The 21,221-nt window shown below is 39.6% G+C and overlaps 2 protein-coding genes and 1 long non-coding RNA gene across 7 annotated transcripts in view; 1 reads left to right on the plus strand and 2 right to left on the minus strand.

Annotated features, from left to right (window-relative positions):
* Positions 1–4,638: 4,638 nt before the first annotated feature.
* LOC136341086 (membrane alanyl aminopeptidase-like) lies at positions 4,639–8,576 on the minus strand. Its single transcript, XM_066285696.1, has 14 exons — positions 8,524–8,576; positions 8,313–8,467; positions 8,054–8,264; positions 7,753–8,001; positions 7,343–7,563; positions 7,022–7,290; positions 6,719–6,966; positions 6,492–6,666; positions 6,255–6,441; positions 5,937–6,204; positions 5,453–5,668; positions 5,070–5,390; positions 4,942–5,011; positions 4,639–4,884 (listed from the first exon to the last, which is right to left on the minus strand). Exons 1-14 carry the CDS (start codon positions 8,559–8,561, stop codon positions 4,669–4,671), a joined length of 2,844 nt encoding a protein of 947 aa, XP_066141793.1. The 5' UTR covers positions 8,562–8,576; the 3' UTR covers positions 4,639–4,668.
* Positions 7,285–10,798, plus strand: LOC136341090 (uncharacterized). Its single transcript, XR_010732439.1, has 2 exons — positions 7,285–7,514; positions 10,434–10,798. It is a non-coding gene; the product is annotated as an uncharacterized lncRNA (long non-coding RNA).
* chinmo (Chronologically inappropriate morphogenesis) overlaps positions 10,621–21,221 on the minus strand; it is a 31,574-nt gene continuing 20,973 nt past the window's right edge. For 4 of the 5 annotated variants that reach the window (XM_066285701.1, XM_066285700.1, XM_066285697.1 and 1 more), the window contains exons 2-6: positions 19,414–19,563; positions 16,252–16,586; positions 15,845–16,008; positions 15,121–15,605; positions 10,621–14,406 (exon numbers count right to left, since the gene is read on the minus strand). In XM_066285701.1, coding sequence (XP_066141798.1) covers positions 14,174–14,406; positions 15,121–15,605; positions 15,845–16,008; positions 16,252–16,586; positions 19,414–19,534 — 1,338 coding nt within the window. In that variant the 5' untranslated portion in view covers positions 19,535–19,563 and the 3' untranslated portion in view covers positions 10,621–14,173. Of the gene's footprint in view, positions 14,407–15,120; positions 15,606–15,844; positions 16,009–16,251; positions 16,587–19,413; positions 19,564–19,622; positions 20,477–21,221 lie in introns of those variants that run through there. The other variant, XM_066285698.1, reaches the window with a different exon arrangement.

A 21,221-nucleotide genomic window follows, 5' to 3' on the forward strand; every position in this document is an offset into this window, starting at 1 on the left:
GCAACACCGCAACGGCAGCAGCTGGTTAACAGAGATAACGTGGCAACACTGCAATCACAGTTTCAAAATACTACATCACCAACACTGTTTCGTATCAGTTGCAAACCAACAGCAATAGAGACACCAAAGTAGAGTTTTGCTTACGTTAATTATTATGGAAACTTGATGTATAACAACACTGTCAAATCACAGATCTTTTAAAATATTTCATATTGAATATTGAACACATTTTCGGGGTTTTTTACGGAGTCTTCACAGTCGCGAGGTTGTGCTGCGATTTTTTAGCATTTATTTCCTGGCTGATTTTGCTCAGTTATATCGAGGGTATTTTACGAATTCTTCCATCAATGCACTCACATTATGAATAAAAGATGTTGCCTCTTGCACTAATACCAGACCCGAAAACTGCCAGTCATAGCGAAAATACGAAACTCTGAACCATAATGGAGGAAGTCACGCGAGGCTTTATTAGAACCCTCTTTGATGGTCACGTGAGAAAAGTACGATAATTCCCCATTAATTTGCACGATAAAATTGATTTAATTTGGAAAAAATCCCAAGACAAACACAGCGATGGGTCAATTTTCCTTTCTTCACGAAACGTCATTTGGAAAATTCATCCTCCGGACTGGAACTTCATCAGTTCGGACAACGTCGGATCGGGACAGGCAGTTGAGTTGTGCGGCCCCCTAGGTGTCCCGACTTGACACCTTTAAATCTTTTCCTGTAGAAACATGTATACTCTGTCGTTTATAAAGCATCTGTTCAATGATAGCTGACTTCACGAATTACTGCGGCATTTGAAATTGTTCAAAACGATTGTACGTTGATTGTACCAAATGTTGGCCAAGTCCGCTGAAACCATTTACATCATATGAACGAGTACATTCAAGGTCAAGGACGGTACATCGAACAGTCACCAAAGTGGTATTTTGAATAAAGAAATTAAAATTATACCTACTAACGCTCGATAAAGCCTATTCTCGAACATAACACCCTAGCGCGTTATGATGCTAGGGGACATTTCCAGACAGAGGTTCTTTTGCTCGGATGTCTTATAATGTTACACTGAATAATCCTGAAGTTTGATCCCATGGTTCTGAAGCATTTTGTATAGAGGGCGAAGTTATTGCCACCCCGAAGGGCGAATCAAAAAATGCCAAAACGGGTTTAATGTCGTATCGATTTGAGAGGAATAGACTAAATACTGTCCTGATCTTTCTATGGTAGATCGTTTGTCAATATGGGCCCATATGGGACAATATTTTTCTCGTAAATCGACAAGACATTAAACAAATTTGGTAATTTCTCCGACACTCTTACGAGTCAGTAATAACTTTGATCTATATAGAGTCATTCCCACGTCATCAACTTAATCCTTTATCATCTTCGATAAATAACGGCTGCTCTTCGAAAGTTTTGTGGATGCTAGCAGCTTATGGATAACTCCAGTTTAGTATGTGTTTGATTTTTGTTTTCATGCGAAAGCATCACGACTACGGAATGCCAGAAAGTTTATGAAGGAAAATGCTCAATAGCTTTTCAGCGACAATGACCGACTTTCAGTCGTTACAGGAGTTTCATGACGTAGCTGCAAATGCGATGCCAATAGGAAATTAACAGAGATGCGACGATAATTGTTAACTTAAGGAGCGGCAGAACCAAATCATTTTTTTGACAACAATCATTATTATTAAACAAAGAACTGTCCCGTATTCGAAGCGAGTTTTCATTGCTCATTCACGTTCCTAATTCTGGGAAAATATGGATATCTCTGCTATCTTATCTGCAAAACATTGACTGGTAAACAAATTTGGCTTGTACAACTAATAATTACTGTGGCACCATGCTAGAAAATGGATATTTGTTCCTGGGACTCAATTTTCAGGGACTTCGCGTATTGATCACCAAACTTTTTCAATTTTCCATATCGACAATGTTTACATTATTTGCATATTATCGCAAATTTACTACCAAAACAACAGTAAGTGCATAAATGACTCCGTTAGATTATCATTCTCTTCTATTGTTTCGCTCAGCATCAATAGTCAGCTACAGAAGCTGGCTTGTTTGTTTGAAGTTCTGTTTTGTATCCTCAGCCCAGGTTGATTAGCAGCTGCGACTGAGAGCGAACTCCATTCTCCCCTTTAAGCACACGGTTCAAAATTTCTTTCTAGGCCTAGAGGATACATTGCCGTGCAGAAAAGGGGCAAAATCAAAGACGTTCTGGGTGGCGGATTTAATTTCCTTTTCACATAATGGCGAATGCGCGATTTTCTAAAACAGACGTTAAAGCACTTAGGCAAAAAGCAATTTACTATAGCCCTCCTTCGCCACTATGTCAGAAATTTCCTGTTGGAATTTCTATCGTTAGTACATTTTGTCGAAGTAGTATTTGTTTATTATTCAAATTATTAAAAAAAAACTAACACAATATCCTTAACAGGATAGGAATGTTATAAAAATTGTTTGATGCCGATGATGGCACTTGAAAAATTACCAAAAAGACTTGCTACGCCATTGACCTTTTGAGAGACTAGTCCTTTGGCTATCAAATATAAATTGTAAAATTTTCAGCTTAATTGAAAAAACAATGGCGTAGTCGAATCGCATTTGAGAATGTGATCGTTAAAAATACATTACACGCAAGAGGAACTTTGATGATATTCTAATAAAGGAATTCTAAGCTAAAGAATTTTTGAGGAGGATGATTTTTTATATATTAGGTGTAAATAGCGAAATTTGCAATATTCTGCGTAAAAAACAATGGCTTGGCGCAAATGTGTTTAAGATCACACAAATGGTAGAAACAAAATATATAAAGGCGAAGAAGGAAACTTAAGAATTGTGATTTCCCAAATAGGAGTTCGCCGTGACTGAATTTCAGGAACAATGACCCATTGGGCATTGGCCAGCGACAATATCGTATTGGACGTGCATTTAAACAACGCATTTAAAAAATCTTAAAAGTGAGAAAATTGATAAAATTACTGGTTTCCTAAATGGGATTTCTGATCGAACATATGTCAACGAGTACAACCCTGCATGTGTCACGTGTAAATAGTGAAATTTTCATTTTGACTTGTGAAGAAACAGTGGCATTGTAAAGCTCTACTCGAGGTAACAAAGCACGCCTTCAAAGGACATTAAGAAAATGTTTAAAAATCATGATACCCCTTTACATGCACCCAATTATACCTGCCAGGTCAACGCAAAAAGGGGCACAACATTAATAAAGGCAAAATCAATAAAATAGTATATTTTTTTTCCTATACTTGGAAAGTATGGATTATCCATTGTTCCGGGGCACTATGAGTTTAACCTCATACTTTAATGCAACATCTTATCGCCGTGAGCAGAGTCTACCATCAGACTCATTAACCAAATTTAAAATCATCTTGCACATTCACCATTCCGCCAGCAAATTTCCCTGATGTTTTCATTGTTTTTTGGCCAGAATTGAAATTGTATTCATCCATTATTTAAAAGCCCCGGCGTATGCAAATAAACGATTCTTGGTTGAGATTGGAAAAAGTTGAGTGATCAGTGTCTTTTGAACCTGAAGTCTGTCTGAAATGTCCAACTGAATGAATGGGAATAATCAGTTTCAGAGAGAATTACGCTATTTACCGAGTGCAACTGAGTTTTAAGGAGAAAATCAGAAATACTTTCAGCTTTTATATTCATGAGTTAAATCCAGATTCTTCTCTTTGTGTTTTTAGTACAGATTAATAGTGAGCTGCATTAAATAGAGAGTAAGTCTAATGAATTATCCATGTGCAAGCTCAGCCGGAAAATAAAGTGCATTCGCTTTGGTAGAACCATTAATAAACCCACTATCGTCTTCATGCTACGGACCACTCATAGTGAAAGACACCTGTTACGCACTGGTTCGGCACTCCGTGAGATCCAAAGAAAAGAAAACCGAACTTCGATCTGGTATCAAAAATACATGTTTTTTTTTGGAAAAATATGTCGTCACGGGCTGGCGCACTTAAGTATGGCGAATTGTTGGGACAAGCACGTCGCGACGCTCGGGATATGTCCGGGACGCCATGCTCACACTGGGACGCCGAGCGGATAACTGAAATTTCAGCTGCAAGCGTGCGTTTTGGCAGCGGGGTTGATTTTCAGGAAACTGTTGCGTGCCTCGCTTGATGGACCGATGTTTTGATTAGGCATTCTTGCCATAGCTCCTGTCAGTTTAATTAAAATCGGCGTTTGTGTCACTTTCTTAGAGGCGTTAAAACTTGGACGGAATGCAAGTTTAAGAATCTCTAGGGAAAATGGGAAAAATCATATTCGGCCGAAATTACCGTATGAAATTTGATCGTGTAAATTGTCAGTCATCGCACGAACCAAATCAGTAATATTTCACCGTAAAATTTATTTCGTTCCGACACCACGTTATTCCCACCAAAATGGTGAACGCGAGTTTCTTCACGCTAAAGCTCAGAGATGACGTATTAAAAACCCATTGACGCAGAACTCCTATTCACATATTAACAATTTTCCAAAAACGTTACTTTAGAAAAGCTCATAAGCGACTCCGGTAACTCTTAGCTTCAACTAGCAGCGACAAACTGCCTGAAAAACTCGCAGTCGCGATAAGACTAACCTAAGCAACTAAAGACGTACTTGATTGAAACACGAAAAATATATTGCTTTTCACAAGGGTTGCCTTAAAATAAAAGCTATCCCTACGATAATTGTCACAGAAGCCTTCGAAATCGCCACTCCAGAAGTTCGGGAGTCTAAATAGAGCTTCACGCTGTGGGACACCTTTGCCGCCCACTCCATGTTACTCCTGGCATTCGTGAGAGAGGAATTTGCAATGGCGAAATGATCTGAAGTAATTGTTGTGACGTTCATTAAAGTCTCCAACTACAAAGAAAAGCTTAAATTAAGCTCCAATCACACATCTCTTTGTTTCAGTCATACGTAAACAATCTGGTCTTCGGAATTGATGTAACTGGCAGCGCTGGAAATTAGAGATCCGACACTAGGATAACTGGAAAAAGATATACATTTTAACACAATGACTTTTGAGTCAAATAGAGAATGCTCACGCCGCATCGAGCTGCTGGTAGTTCTCAGTAATGTATTCGATAGCTGCATTAGTTCCCACTTTGCTGCTGCTGTAAACGTAGGACCAAACAGTAGTGAAGTCTTGTAGTCTAATCCCTGAGGTACGATTGATAGTCTGCCCCAGGTACCACTTTAATAGCTCATTATCTTCAACACAAGCCAGACCTGCGTAGAGATTGATCACCTCAGTCATTAAGCTAGTTTGCAGGTATTCCTTCCATAGGAAATTGAAGTCCCTGGGCGCGTCTTCGCTGTACTTTAATGCGTTACAATAGACCACTGTTCGTACGTTTTTAGGGACTCTTTTTTTTTGAGAAAAATCGTATCAAAATCACAATTCATCTTTTTTTCTTATCAATCATACTTGACACCCTTATCCCTGTAGGCTGCGAATAGATCTAAGGCTTTTGTCACGCAAGTTTCCTCCCCATACTTGCACAACCAATTGAGGATGGAAGCCTGTTTGAGGGAATAAACCATATTAGAGTCATCGATGGTGTCGAAGGGCACGGTCTTGTAAACGTTCTGCATTAACTGTATCATCCAAGACATGAACTGCTGGCCCGCCTCGGAGTCATATCTGAAAAGTCGTAAGATCTGTGACCATTTTCGACGTGGAATGCAACTACCCTTAATTAACAAGGTACACCAAATATGGAATGACGTACTGAAACCGAATTTGATAACTCGACAAACCCTCTTAAGTTACACGACCGGAAAAGGATTTCTCCCACTCCAAACAGACCTTGTACGTCAATAAATTTCTGGGAGGATCACTCCCAAGCTACATTTTACCCGAATGGAAAAAGAGCCAGTAGCGTAACCACTGGGCAAATGTAATCACCCACCCGATTCTTAACAACAGGTGGTTATTCCCGATAATAGCAGCATACCACGGGTAATAATCTTCCTCATGCTTCAGGTAGCTAAGCAGATCTAACACATCAGAATAGGACCAGTTGCCATAGCCATTGCTGGTGGATCCGGACCTGGCAAAATTGTAGGCATCGCTGATTAATTGAGCTCTATTGAGTACGTCGATTTTCAAGTGATTTGAGTGCAGTTGCGTTTTGATTGAGGTCCACAAATCAACATCATAATCCACCCTGTAAAAACCTGTACTTCCGCCAGTACTAATAAACTAGCGCAAATTCAGTTATAGCTACCTGATTGTCGATTATTGAGGATGATCCAGTCACTGTCGTTGAGCACTCCAGAAAGCAGCAATGTCCCCTTAGGGGACAGCCAAGCTTTTACTGTGGTGTTATCAAATTTTGAGGTATCAGCTGATGTTGTGTAGGTGATGGGGACATAGTACCTCAAGGTGTGGTTGCCGTTGAATAAAAACCTTTCCTAAATTTAGAATTTTCATTACACCGCTTATTCTAAAATAGAATTCTAACTTGATCTAAGACGACATCATCCCCAGATTTAGAAACAATCACTACAGGATGACCAGGTTCTTCTATCCAGTTGTTGATGGTGTCTTCGAAGGTCACCCCTGTCGGAAGATTTGAAGATGGCACGTGACTGGCGAAAGCAGCCCAAAGATCTGAAGGAACGGTAGCTCTTTGCGCACTAAATTTGGTCTTTGTAGTGAATTTGTCATAGTGTTCGACAGTATCTTTACTTGGTGGTCAAATACTCCCTCATCCCACTAACAAAACGATCATTCCCCATTACATTCTCCTGTAGCATTCTCAAGATAGAGGCTCCTTTGCTGTAGCTGATGGTATCAAATTTTGCAGAAACTTCAGTGGGGTTCGAGACCGGGGACGTGAGGGCACTTGCAGAGGTAGAAGAATCGGTTAGGAGAGCTGCCTGCACTATTTCCACATTAAAGTGCTTTTCCATTTCCCAGTCTCTACCATGTATGGTCTGGAATGCGGAAAATGAAAAATGCAGGAAAGTCGCTAAAAGTAACCCTTGTCACCGAAATAACTGCGAAGTACTGAAAGAATCTCGCGAAGCCCTCGTTTAAAAAGATGTAGTCCCACCATTTGCACGTGACCAAATTTCCGAACCACGAGTGGGAAAACTCATGAGCCACCACTGCCGCCAAGCTCTTCTTGTAGCTATTTGAAGAGTTGTCTTCATCCCAAAGCAAAGACGTTTCTCTGTAGCTGACCAGTCCCCAATTTTCCATAGCGCCAGAAGCGAAGTCTGGAATGGCCAATTGGTCCATTTTGGGCATGTAGCTACCTGAAAATCAATCGACGATGTATCCGCAACTGGAAAATTGTACAAAGTTTACCGAATTTGATTCCAAATATGCTTTCCATAGCCCTCATGGCACTGGTACCAAACTCGACTGCGAAACTCCGATAGGGAGCCTCCTCGGATCGCGAACACACCCTGTGGGGTACTGTCAAATCTATTCCATACCCCTCAGTGCAGGTGAACTCGGAAATTGCAAAGGCTACCAGGTAAGTGGGCATTATGGTGGTCAGTTGGTAAGTGGATTGCACGTAGTTTCTAATGCGGAAATTATCAATCACAAATACGTAAAGTGGCGGTAATAGTATACAGGGTATTCCATGTGGAACTTTCTCTCTCTATTGAGCACAAGATTACTAAAAAATCATCGAATTATGGGAACGTTCTTCACAAAAATACTCCATCCTAACACTAAAATTAAATTACATAATAATGATGAAGACTTACACGTCGTTGATGATTAACGAATCGTTAGATTCAATAAGGGTGTTCCCTAATGCATTTAATCCCTCAGGGTAGGTTAATCTCAATTTGAAAGTGGCTTTAAATGAAGGCTCATCGAAACATGGAAAAGCGTGTCTTGCGTGCCCTGGCTCAAACTTGGTCAGAACCAGAACGCTGGTGGTACCATTCTCCCTTTCGTAGGTACTAATGTAGAAACCTACCATTTCGTCCCTTACGAACGTTCCTGAGTACCTTCAAAATACTTTTTCAAGCTGATGTTCCCATCATAATCCTCTGTACGTACTCAATATTCAAGTAATATTCAGTGTCAATTTCCAAAGGATCCTCAAACGTTATGGTAAAAATTTCAGTAACATTATCGTATGACTGACCAACGACTGTGTTGGTTTCGTTATCTGAATCGGTCAAGCTTAATTCGTTAATGTAAGCATTTCGATAGTGTAAGCTCAAATCTGATGAGCTGTTGGTCACTGTGAACGTTATGATGACCTTCCCTGGAATATACAATTAGTCAAAAGTTCAACAGGTAAAAGTGAAATTACCCTCGAAAAATTGCTCGAGACCTAGGAAGACGCCCTGAGGCACAAACAGGTCAATCTCATAATTTGATGGTACTGCCGTTTCCGAAATTCGATAATTTTGAGCGTTTGCACAGCTCAGCAGGCACAGTACCACAATGACAAACATTGTGATGGGTCTTGTTTCAATGGGAGTTTAGCTGTGAGGAGGCTCTTAATAAGGAAGTCTACTCACCTGGTCTGCCCACTTGCTAATAACCCATATATTAGCATTGGAAAAGGGTATAAGTAGGGCCATAAATGGCTTAATCCCGGTAGCCTTAAACTAAACCGCTGAAATGGTTTTGATTGGTTGTACGTTCTGCGATACCCAGGAAAGTTAATATCAGTTCGGTTGATACTGATTTTAATTATATTGTGGTTTAAACCCAAAGCAAGTCATCCTCAAAACAATCTCTGTTTTTCTCGTTTCTGCTCCTACGGATTTGGATCTTCCCCTCAAATTCGATTCGCTCTGAGCGAATATTTTTTCATAAGAAGCAGTAAAACGTGATCATAAATCCATCATAAATATGTCTGAAGAATCAACATCAGACTTCTGTACGATTTAAGTGCCGCCTAGATAATACCTCCAATAAAAGTGTTATAGATATTACAAAAGATTTAATATCTGGCATCGATAAGGCCACAAATCTGCAAATCGTCAATGTTCCCAATTGGCATTTTCCTATCAGAATTTGTGAAAAACAAACATTTCCCATGTGCGTATCGCTCGAGAAATCCGGTTTCCTTCGTATTGCACCATTTGGGTCGTTCGGCAATTCCCCTGATCAATGTAATGGCCCAAAAGCTAAAGAGGAGTCAAAGTTATTCTGATATTAAAATTAATTTCACATTCTCTCAAATGGGAGGGTCGTGTGCTGTCGCTTTCAGGGTTACCAGCTAGGGGTATTTCGTCGATGCTTCTCACCCACTATAAATTCAAGAAAAAAATTGTTTTTTTTTTTTTTTTTTGTCAAATTGTTTTTAGTTTTTAAGGCTGATCAAATTTCTGAAAATATACGTCATGGAAAGATCGTTGCTTCGGATACACACCTGAACCCCTTTAATGCATGAAATCAACGAAATCGGAGATATAAGGATTAAGTAGATCGGCATTCGAACCCACCGTTCCATACTCAAACCACAATAATTTACATTCGTAAAGAGTCATCATTAAATAGAAGCTCGAGTGGGTGTTCGGACGTTAAAGTCTTAGAGAGGCACGGCGACGTACGACTAAATATCAACTACAACAAGCTGAACTAATTTTCCGAATAAATTATCCAGATAATTTGTGACCGAGAAGACGAAAGTCCTACGCCACTGAGCATTCGCCAACTTTAGGTTAAGTTCTTTCCAAGTGCCAACCGTTTACATCTGATTAAAATCAATGGCGTACTGGGGACTAATTGCGCGTCGAAGGCGCTTAGATAACGAAAAGGTTTAAAGGCAAATTATTTTTGCCAGAATACTGGAAATCGATTTTTTCCATCAAAAGTAGCAAAAGCAGATCGTTTCGAAGGTGAAATACGAGAAAAAATGTAATAATTAAAAAATAATCAGGGGTGTGCAAGGACCCGGTTCGTTTGATGAATATGATAATAAGATGACGTGATAAATATTAGACGCGTTGGAAGAAAATTACTGAAAAGAAAAACGTCCTGAATTTTCGCAGACAAGTCCAATTCCTTTAAAACAGTTGCAAAAACTGTTAAATTAATTCAATAAAATCAACGGCATGTTCCACACGTACGAAATTTAACTTTCCCAACCCGAACTAATTCGATTTTTTTCTACGATTTTTCAGCGGCATGAATAATATTTTCAAATCCGCATTAACTCGATTTTTCGCACCCTTCTTCAGTGACCTTAATTTGACTTTTCAACCTGCAAAAATAATTTACCTCCCTAACGTGATTTTCCCCATCGTTTTCAATCGATTCATTTGCTCTTCTAACCCGTTCTAACCTAGTGTGTTCCACGATTTTTCAGTGATTTAAACTGACTTCCCTAATTCGATATTTCCACCAGTTTCCAGTTGCTTTAATCGATCTTTTTAACCCGAAGTAAGCTAATTTTTCTCAGGAGTCTTCCGTGTTCCAGGATCGGCTGCGTCGCCCTGACTTTTCCGACCGCACTCCAGGACCTTAATCAACTTTTCCTACTGAAATTCGACTGTTTTTCCTCGCACGGATGATTATTCCTCACCCCGGCGCCTTCGCCATTTCGTCCAGCGATTTCGTTACTGCTTGAGGTGCCCGAGACGTGGATCGAATCAAACCAGAAACCGTTAAACGACAAATGTTTATTAAAATCAATAAGTAAAACAGAAACATTGATACATACGGTAGTTGCATTTAAATTCTATGCAATTGTTTATACTCCTAACCAGGGGAGTGCTCTTTTGTGGGTGGTAAAATTGTTCACATCGAATACAATATCGTGTTCATTATAATATTATAACGTTTGCTACGTTTACGAAAAGCTTCTCCTAAGATTAAACGGTGACAATGTAACGTTAAAGTCGAGGAACACATAGCTCAAGTGATTCGTTAATAATTTACATTCAATAGTGGAATAAAACACTTATAACACTCAAGAATTTCGTCTAAAGTATAGAAGTAAAATTAGAGGCAACTGCACAATGTCTTATATGCACCATTTATATACTTAGAGTAGATATATAAAAAACTACTATCACGCATTTGTTTTTTTTTGCTACTTTTAGAAAACCCTATTTGAATTTAGCCCTTTTGTTCGCGTTTCGGTTTGCGCAGCTGCCCTTATTCTGGTACACTTATGTACAAGGTGCGACTTACCTAGATTTGGTTTGAGGTAGATCAATATGGATAATGAGGTAGATAGCTATTGCGGCTTAAAAATGGTTAACACTTACCCTAAATTGCTAGATTAATCCATATAAACATCTCACATAGGGTACAACAATTTGTACTTAACATTACATGCCCTGAGGTTCGCTTGCACTGTGGTTACATTTCACATAGATACAAGTATCTAAACATCTAGGTAAGTTCTCTGGGGAATTTACAAATTTCTTCTATATATTATAAGTTAAACACTGAGCTTTAAATATATATATATCATTTTGAGGTAGATTTTGTATATTTTGTACTTTTAAGACGCTTGCAAATACATCATAAACAGTATCGTTAAGGGCAACAATATAGCAATAATTCGAGTGCCGCCTTATTTACACTTCTACATACCCATAAACATATTATAGATAACAGCACGAATTATATAAAGATCTTAATACATAGTACATTAAATAATTCCCTGAATATTTCATTTACCTGAGAGGTTAACAATATTGCAGTAATATCAGCCCTTTAATCTACGTTTATATAATGTTAAAACTCTACTCGTTATTCCTTTCACTGTTGGTTTAGGAGTGGTGCTTTGCCCTTTCAACATTGCATTGCCACTGCTCCTCCTCGAGTCACCGCTCTTCGTATTCAATGTCTTTATCGAAAGAAAACTAACATAAACGTCCGTCACCTAATAAATTTGTACAAAAACATCTTTAGGGGGAACCGAAAACTCCTTAAGACGTACATAAAGCTAAATAACGAACCCTGAATGTCATAGAACTAAAGCCTAAAGGTACCCGTATCGATTTACGTAAAATATATATATATATATATGTATATATATATATATAGAACTTAGGACCTAACTAGAACGAATTGAAACCGAGCTATAATGGACCAGATCTGATGCTGTAGTATGCAAAAGTGGTTGAAGTCTATTGAGGTAGTAGGTAGTATATTCGTGTTGATGTAACTTAAAAATACTTATGCTAAAGTTTGTCATGTAAAATGAGGTAGACGAGTTACAAATATCCCATAGTTGAAGGGTTTAAACGCTCGATAAAACTATATAAGTGACTATGTTACCCGTAAGCATTATGTACAAACAATAAATACTGTTAAGGAGTTTTGTTGCAGACTTATTGACTAGTAGTAGTGTAAGGCTTATACAGGATAGAACAACGGTTCAATCAGAACGAACGTTCACTCAGGGTTCCTAACTAAAATTCCTAACTTAAACTTTCTCCAACATTTTTGTTTTTTTGTTTTCTTCTCATCGAGCTATCGAGCAGCCGCTGAGGAATATGTCTAGTTAATTCCAACTTTCTGATTGGTCCGAGAAACGTGTCAACGTCGTCAATTTCAGGTGTAGGATTTCAATGTATTGCACATCACATGATTCCAATTGGATCAGACCAAACGAAATGAACATTCCAAAAATTCAGGTCTTTCTTTGAAACCGAAAACGCCCGTTTCTTATCCGATAAAAATGCCCGTGCCGCTATGAGGATGAACCGTCGAAGTTTTTCTCGATATAAAAATGTCTCAAAGCCATCTTGTCAAAATTGACAAGTTTTCAGCTGTCAAAAAAAAAACACGTTTGAATGCACCCGTCAATTTGTGAGGTTAAATATTGTGAATTTCTTCACAAACCTGTCAAATTGCCCGGGAAATGCTTTGAAGTGTCTGTATGTCTGTCAAGTTTGACGGCAAAATGAAAACTCGACTTGCGATAGTTTCTGTGTTTAAACGTTGAAAACTAAACCAAATCTCAAATTGGAGCATTTCTGTTTAACGTAAATCTCTCGAAAGTGTCTCAAACAGGATCCGAAATTTTGTAAGGTGAAATGTCCACTTGTAAAATTCGGTGTTCGAATTTTCCCCCCATCGAAAATCTCTCAAAACCCCCGTATCTACGTGAGGCTAAAGGACAAAATCGAAAATGTACGTTTCAACCTGCCAGGTTTCGGGTTAATAGGAAAATCTTCGGAGAGCTTGGTGTCCGGTAAGGTTAAACAGCAACGAAACACACAAGTTTGACAGTTTCTGATATCTGATACGAAAATATCCGTGATTTTGTGATGTTGAACTTCAAAAAGAAAGTTGAAAGCTTCCGTCGAATTTCCAAAGCTCTCTGCTATCAGGAAACCGCACGAAAACGGCTTAAACCGCTGCAATTTTGGGAGGTTAAAGATCATATGGGAAATTGAAATTTCAACGCTTTCGTGAGTACGTTAACGTTTCCCAACGTAATGTCGTGAGAAAAAATGTCTAGATTTCTATAAGGTGAAACTTAAACAACTCTCTCTGACATCTTTCGAAATTCCTCAAAACTTTGAATTTTGTGAGGTAAAACGTGGAATTGGTAGCACCGCATTTCTATCCCAATTTCTGGTCGGCACAAGAACCCATGACGACGCCTCGAAACATGCAGCCTTAAGCTGATGAGTCGATTTTCTAGAACTTTGTTCATTTTGGTCTGATGTTAAACTCTCTTTCTCCAGACTTTGACGATAGTTTCCCGACCAAATTAACATCCAACACAACATTAGAAAATCTAAAAAACGTAACGTATAATGGCATTCCCTACACTCTATAACCAAAACTAACCTGAGCTTCCTAGCAAACTTAAACTTTAAATTTCGCGCCAAGCAAATCAATCAAATTGAGTTTGGACAATAAAAACAAAAGTTAATCCTCTGTAAAGAACAAAACCCTAGCCTAAATACCACCCCAACCCCCTCCTGGGGGGTGAAGAGAGAAAATAAACTTTCCTACCTTGGTTTATATTATAAGTACAACGAAAACATGGTTTAACTGCAACAAATAAACGAAAACTCTTCTTTTTGTACCACAAGGGATTTAAATGACAACAATCTGTATAGCCTGACAATACCCGTATTACAGTAACCACAGATGTGGGGTGTATAATCGAAATCGCGCAAGCGCGGCCTGAGAATATATTATGTACATACAAGTTTCGGCAGGTCGTCATCATCAGGATACGAGCGCTTAAGGGTTCAGCACCTGCTGCTGCTGCTGCTGCTGGTTGTGGAACGCTTTTAAGCTGAGTTCTGTTTTATGTTCCCTCGCTATATGACGTCGTACCGTGTTGTTCCTAGTGAAAGTGCGAGAGCAAAAGGGACAAGGCACCCTTATACCCTGATGTCTCTGTCTTATGTGAGCCCTCAAGTTAGTCTCGTAGCCGTAAAGCCTCTCACAGAAAGGACACTTCAGTTTTTTGCCTAAAATTCAAAAAGTTCTTTGTAGATCAGAGGATCACGAAATTTCTCTGAGTGTAGTTTTATGGTCGCCAATGAGTTTTTTGGGAAATTTTGCCGTAAATTACGTATCACGGTCGAGGGTTTCGCTGAGAAGGGCGGAGGATGCTAAAGAAGTATGAAGAAAAGATGACGTCGACTGGAGGATTTTTGACGGTGTTTCAAGATGGCGGGGCCCAACTATTGAAGCGAGGCAGTCCGGAGTTGGGGCAACGAATTCGTTTTGCACCGTAAGACGCTGTTTTCCTAGATCCACCGTCGATTTTGAGAAACAATCATGCGTTCGTGTCCGGTAAAAACAGAGGAGGACATACCAACATTTCAAATTAAGAAGCAGCCAACGCACCGAACGGAAGATCGAAGTCTTGTTAGATCTTAAACGGCCATGATACGTCTCTGACTTTCAACCCAGTCGAGTTAAAAGCTGGCGCGTGTTACACCAGAGAAAGAGGTCTTCGAAATGTATTGTCAAAAAAAATTTGTAACTGTAAAAAAACGCAGGACGCCACTGAGTTCCCTCGTACTTCAAGACCGCATCCTCTTATAAACCGTTAAAAAAATTCAACTCTGCATAAAATCAGGGAAATGCTGACTTCCTACTTTATTTAGAAAATATCAATGGAACAAAGCTTTTCATCGCCTCTAAAAAACTCTCCTTGGCTGTTCAGGAAAACTTACCATCTGGAGTATTGATAGTGGTCTGCTTGTGATGTGTCAGCTTTCCAGTGGTCGAATTCCACAAAGTGGAAGGTATCAGATCGGTCTTGTCCCTATCGTACTCGAACTTGCCAATATTCCCGTTGGGCGAATTTTGGTGATTCATAGGCGACAACCTGGGCCCCCCTAACCCCGTCGCGGTGCTCGATGGCGGCTCATCTTGCTGGATTACCGGTTCCATCTTCATCCTCAAATCTTCTGGTCGTCCTGGATCCTGGCACCGGTCTGCATTGTTACTTTCCGGGCAAATCAGCGTAGTGGCTCGGTCGTTTGCCTCGTACATGTCTTCGGGGGGGGCGTCGGCTTCGTTGTGGGCGGGTGCGGAACCTGATGAGCTTGAGGATGGTCTATAGGCCAAAGACAATGGGGTGGGGGTGGCTGCTGTTTTGCTGCCATCCCTCAACACTGACGCTCGGTTTTCCACTTGGACCAACTCGTTTGGCGACCTGAAACGTGAATCAAGATCCTTGACGGGTAGTCATTGACGAGAACCTCAATGGGTGATTATATTCGAAAGAATGCATTAATAACTTGCTTTAACCATCTGTACAGCGATTTCGAAAGTATTAATTTGAGTTTTTTTTTCAAGATAGTCGTTCAATGAAGTCCTGAGATATCGACACTCAAAATTTAAAAAGGTTCTAAAAAGTAGATGTCTAATCCACATCTTTGGTTCGATCGTTACCTGGGATGTTTAATTTCATAAGGAGGATTATTCGATGAGGAGAGTCGTTCATACGGTCTATAGTGGTGGGGCATGTAGGGTGACATCTTCGGAGAGTAACTGGGGGACGGGCTGGATTGCTGCTGGTGATTCGGTTGATTGTTTTCGTTATCTTCCTTCAAAATCTACAGATAAAAATTGAATTTTGTCACTACTTTCATTGAGCATGAGGTTCATGTAGGGAGATAAATCAATTGGACGCTTATCGTAGCCGCAAAAATTATTGATAATGCGACTTGTGGGTCTATACAATTTTCGTCTTGAATTGCCATTATTCATTTAAAAAGTTATTCTTTATCTATGGTAGTACGAAACACTCAAAGATAAATAAACGTATTGAGCAGGTATTTAAACGGCCCAAAACCCACCTTGAATCTCTTCCTAGTAGGGGAATCCAGAGGGGGAGCAGCCTCCATTTCCTGCTGCCTCTGACTGTGGCTCTGCGCTACTGCCAATTTCTCGTGCTCAATGCTCAATCCCTTAACTTGCAGACACTCGGCCGCTTTCAGGAAACTGGAAAGGGCGTCCTGGGATACATGGACCTCCCCTTTGTACATAAACTCCAAGAGAGCAGCCATGTTGGAGGCGGAGGTACCATCCAGTATCACCAGGAGGTTCTGGTGAAGAGGAGCAGTCTCAAAGAGGTCTGCCAAATGTTTGCTACAAGCTGCTAATATCAGCTTGTGGGCCTTAAATGTTACACCTAAATAGAGAAAAAAATCCGAAATGTTACATCAAAATATACAAATAGTTGTAACGGAAAAACCAGTTAGATAATGTGAAGAAAAATTATCGATCTATTGCGTCTCTATCTGACGGAAAACGCTCGAAATCGAGGATTAAAGCATTATGGATTCTGCAACGTCGTGAAATTCCTGGGGTAGTTTTAGGTTTTGTTGAGAGATGGCGCTGATAAATGCGACACAGAGAGACTCTAATAATTTTAAAATGCAAAAATTTATATAATGGGTGTTTGCTCGGCTTCCTTGCATTAAAATAAAATAAATGTTCGTTATCAACGCAGCTCTAATTTCTTAGATAATGTCTGAGAGACGGGATGATAGATTTTAAGAAATGGTTCCGATTTTTGTCTTTACGGCTTCTGGAATTTACAAGATATTTCCTTGAAACTTTGGGTGAGTTTTAGCCGTAGGGGTATCCAAGACATGACGCTCCAATTGAGAAAATAAAGGGGCGTAACGCTGAAACAATTATAATAGATTTACAGGAGTGCGCGAAACAAATCTATACGTTTTTGGTGCCAATTTAGATACCATTTCAGATATTAAATCGTTCGTTAAAAACATCTATGATCGATGCTTAAATACCAATTCCAATTTTAGAAAAGAGTGGGAGATCCTCCAAGCTTTAAATATGTGTAAAAAAAAGGGGGGGGACTCTGTAATTTACAAAAAAAACTGCTCAAAACCAAAATGCAAGAGGTTGAATTATATCATAGATCAGCCGTTTTCAAAATTATGCGGAAAGATCTCAAAAAACTAAGCAAAATCTTTATGTAACATTTTTTTCTAAATTTCAAAAGCAACAGAGAAATGGATGTGCACATGGAAGTTTTAATGAATAACAAAACTCTTAGTTGTTATTCACTTCGTTACTAGCTGCAAAAGACGTTCGAAATTGCCGCCATCGGTTTCATTTGCACCAATTGTCGCTCTCCTTAACTCACTACTTCGTATATGCTCTGTTCGAAGAAACCTTTTTCCTCGAATTATTTTTGCGGCGTGTTCTATCCGGTCACGCAGCCGTGCCACTGTGCTAATTTCGTTCGCAAACACGAAACTTTTCATATAACTCCGCAGATACAAATCACATGGATTTAGATCTGGTGATCTCGCGGACCGTCTCATTGGTCCATCGCGATCGACCCACCTGTTAAAAATTGATTATTTAAAGTCCCGTACCTTTTCTTCACTTTCCTTCGTAAGCAAATACAGTAGAACTCGTTTAATACGAGATCGCGGTTATAACGTCCAATTTATAAAGTATCGTGAAAAGTTTCGTGTAAACACACGTACATGTATGTGAAAAATACAAGGAAGCCGATACAACGAGCAATCGCACGTATTTACCTGTCCCTTGGGTCTTCGTATTGATTGGGTTGTGTCGTGCATCGGTCTATTTTGGCATTTCGGAAAAGTTTTACATACAGATTTGGCTTAGATTTTCGAGGTCTATGTCGCGTTAACAAGGAAAACCCCCTACTTAAGATTGGCCCTGTATATTTAAAACGCGTAGGTTCTCATACTGTATCTCCATCTAGAGACAGCTGCAGTAAATTACGTTCAGGCATTACAGATTTTCCGTACTCTACCGGCTAGTTTAAGAGACGTACCACAGATGGCGCTGGCATTAGCATTTTAAATTAATAGCGCAAAGTATTTAAAATTTGAAATAAATTATGAGTGTTGGGTCATACTGTTCATGAATAACAACGAAACCAGCAGTTTTTCTGATAGATTAATGTGTAGTTGCCCATGTTTACGTGACCGGTTTTGAATTAATAATAGGAAAACGTGCAGAGGACACTGTGTGGGCTGACGAAAACACGTCACCACTTGATTCTGCAGCAACGAGGGAAGGCTGACTTACCACCCAAATATATATATATATATATATATATATATATATATATATATATATATATTTATATATGGGTGAGGTGGAAAGTCAAGTTTATTGAGAAAGTAGAACATTTCCTGCTCATTGCATTTCTATGACGTGTCGAAATCGTTGCATCAAAAGTGAAATCAAGCCAATGGGAACGTCGTAAAACCGAAGACACGTGATGGGCCTTTATTCAAATTGTCTGGGAGTGAAAGTAAAAGGAAAGCCCCGAGATTGTCAAATATTTGATGGTGCACTTTTGTGATCACACACAAGTTTGGGTTTTCTCGCTTCAGCTCATTAACAACGCATATGACCGAAAAGTGGGTCAAACGTGCCATAAATATAGCTGCAACCCAGTTATATAAGAGCGCTTTATCGCACACGTTCTGGAAAGGCTCATTTTCCATTCATGCCGCCTGCGGTAGTACTATTTTTCCTGCCGCGGTACCGTCTTTATCAAAACATGTTTATCGGCAAGGGGAATTTAAAAATACTGATGCACATAAAACACGGGGACAGTAGGTCAAGTTCACCTTAACAGAAACCGCGATATTGGTACTAGTGATTTTGATGATTTTTAATACTGCACTCAAGCAAAGATAATTAATCAATTTCTCAGTCTCGTATTTGGTTCGGAACAAAAGTGGTACTTTCAAAAGTACCGTTGGCTGCATGGGCCATGGGAACCGTTGTTGCATTTTGGTGAAAAGCTGCTATTGCCACATTTGAACCCGTTAGATCGAATTTCGTTGGGTGCATTTCTTTGTTCCATGTTTCCGTTAGGTTCCACTCGGCTGAGCTACGTGTACTTGAGGAATGGTGCATTATAATCACTGTTAAACTCGAATTCCTGCCACTATAAAGACGGAAAGACGCACGGCATTTTCCAACGTTATACGTACCGTCACAGAAGAGGGTGACATCGGCTAGGCTCTCAGACTTGAACAAGTTGCTAAAGGAAGTGGCCAAATTCGATCCGAAACTGTTCCATTTCAAACAGAATTGTTGTTGTTGAGAATCCATTTCAAACCCGGAATGGAGAATGTGGTGAGCTGAAACAAATACCCTTAATCAGTACCTACTGAACACGATTTCACAAATAATGTCTTACGGGGCATTTTGAATGGAGAAACTGTACCGAGGAGGTACTATGTGGAACTGCGAGCTAACAAAGCATCGAAATAAGTGATTTTTACTCGAAAAATATATCGTTAAATGCACAAACAGTTGCATAAATATTTATTATTAGTCGCAATAATGTATTTTTCGGCTAAAAGTGTTGATTCCGCTAATTTCGGTGACGATAACCGTTTTGCTGAAGTTGTGACAGTATTGCGTCAACTGCACGAGTGCATGATGTGTGCAAAACGGACGATTTTAATGAGTCTCTAAACCTGTTATCGAGATAAAAAAAAAGTTACAATACAGCAAACACTTCAAAATTTGCATCAGCTGACACGTGGCGAACGCCCCTGGATTTAAGAGAACTGTACCTAATCCCGATAACGATACAATGTACCAGGAAAATCTCTATAATAAACATAATACTCTGAGTAATGGTTGTTGGAACAACATTCATTAATAACTTTCAACGTTTTCAAGATCGTTGAAGAATTTGATGTCTCTCACACACACACACACACACTACGTCTGTGACTCTGCAGCTATCAAGGTACTGGCGTATTGCCGCAGGTATCCGCAGAGATTTAATTCGAATTCTTAGGAAATACTACACGAAGAAAGACTGTGTAAATTTCGTGGGTGCGCCGCTGACACTGATAGAAAAAAAAAACCGTTGTAATTTTCGTATTTCAAATTCGTAGCGCCGAAAATCACTGGCGTGGCTTGCTCCAGAAATTTTGAGACCGGGGGTAAGTACGCCCATGATTTATTTGGAAATACAATTTTCAGATTAAGGAGAAATAGAGGAATGCTTAAGATTTAAATCTACACATGCATGCAGTGACTTATCTCTTCCCAACCACTTGAAAAAAATGATAAGAAATGATGATGCTGTCTTAGTAATAATTTTAGAGTTTCCCTTATTTTGCAAACCGGTGGGCGCTGTGCCGATGATTTACTTCAATGCAATTTCCAGTTTCTGGAGACATGAAGAAATCTGAAGATTCACATTCATACATAAAATCAGTGGCGCGACCTCTTGCTCTTGCCCGTCGAAGCCAAACGTGAGGACGTAAACTAAGCGACTATTTCAAAATTCGCCCCCTCTCGCGGGCAGAAAAAGTGCACCTACGGCCTTTGCGGAAAACCATTGGCAGTTCAATTCAATATTCAAGAAAACGTAAAGGTGAAATTCGCAACAAGTGAAAAAATATCACAAATCCACAAACTGTTTTACGAACTTGAGTGTAGGGACAATGGAGGTGTGCATCTTATCGAGAAATCGTACTGGCATAACTTTTATCTCGATATAAAAGCATTTAGGTGTATAATTGAGACAATGCGGCAATGAAGCGTAGCTGCCCGCTACTGACCTTAAAATAATAATCAGTGCCGTGGAGCGAAGGTAAGTGTGTTTGCATTGTGGTCGGCCCTGGGCTGCATTACCTGATTCGATTAGATCGCACCGCGAACGCATTGCGTAAGTTAAATTAAGCAAACAAAGAAAAGTACATTTGGTGACCTTAAATAGACGGCAGCAACACCTAAAGGTTTGCTTTTTTGGTGTCGCGTATGGGACAATAGTCAT

Source organism: Euwallacea fornicatus, chromosome 9, assembly GCF_040115645.1.
Source record: "Euwallacea fornicatus isolate EFF26 chromosome 9, ASM4011564v1, whole genome shotgun sequence".
Lineage (NCBI taxonomy): Eukaryota > Metazoa > Arthropoda > Insecta > Coleoptera > Curculionidae > Euwallacea > Euwallacea fornicatus.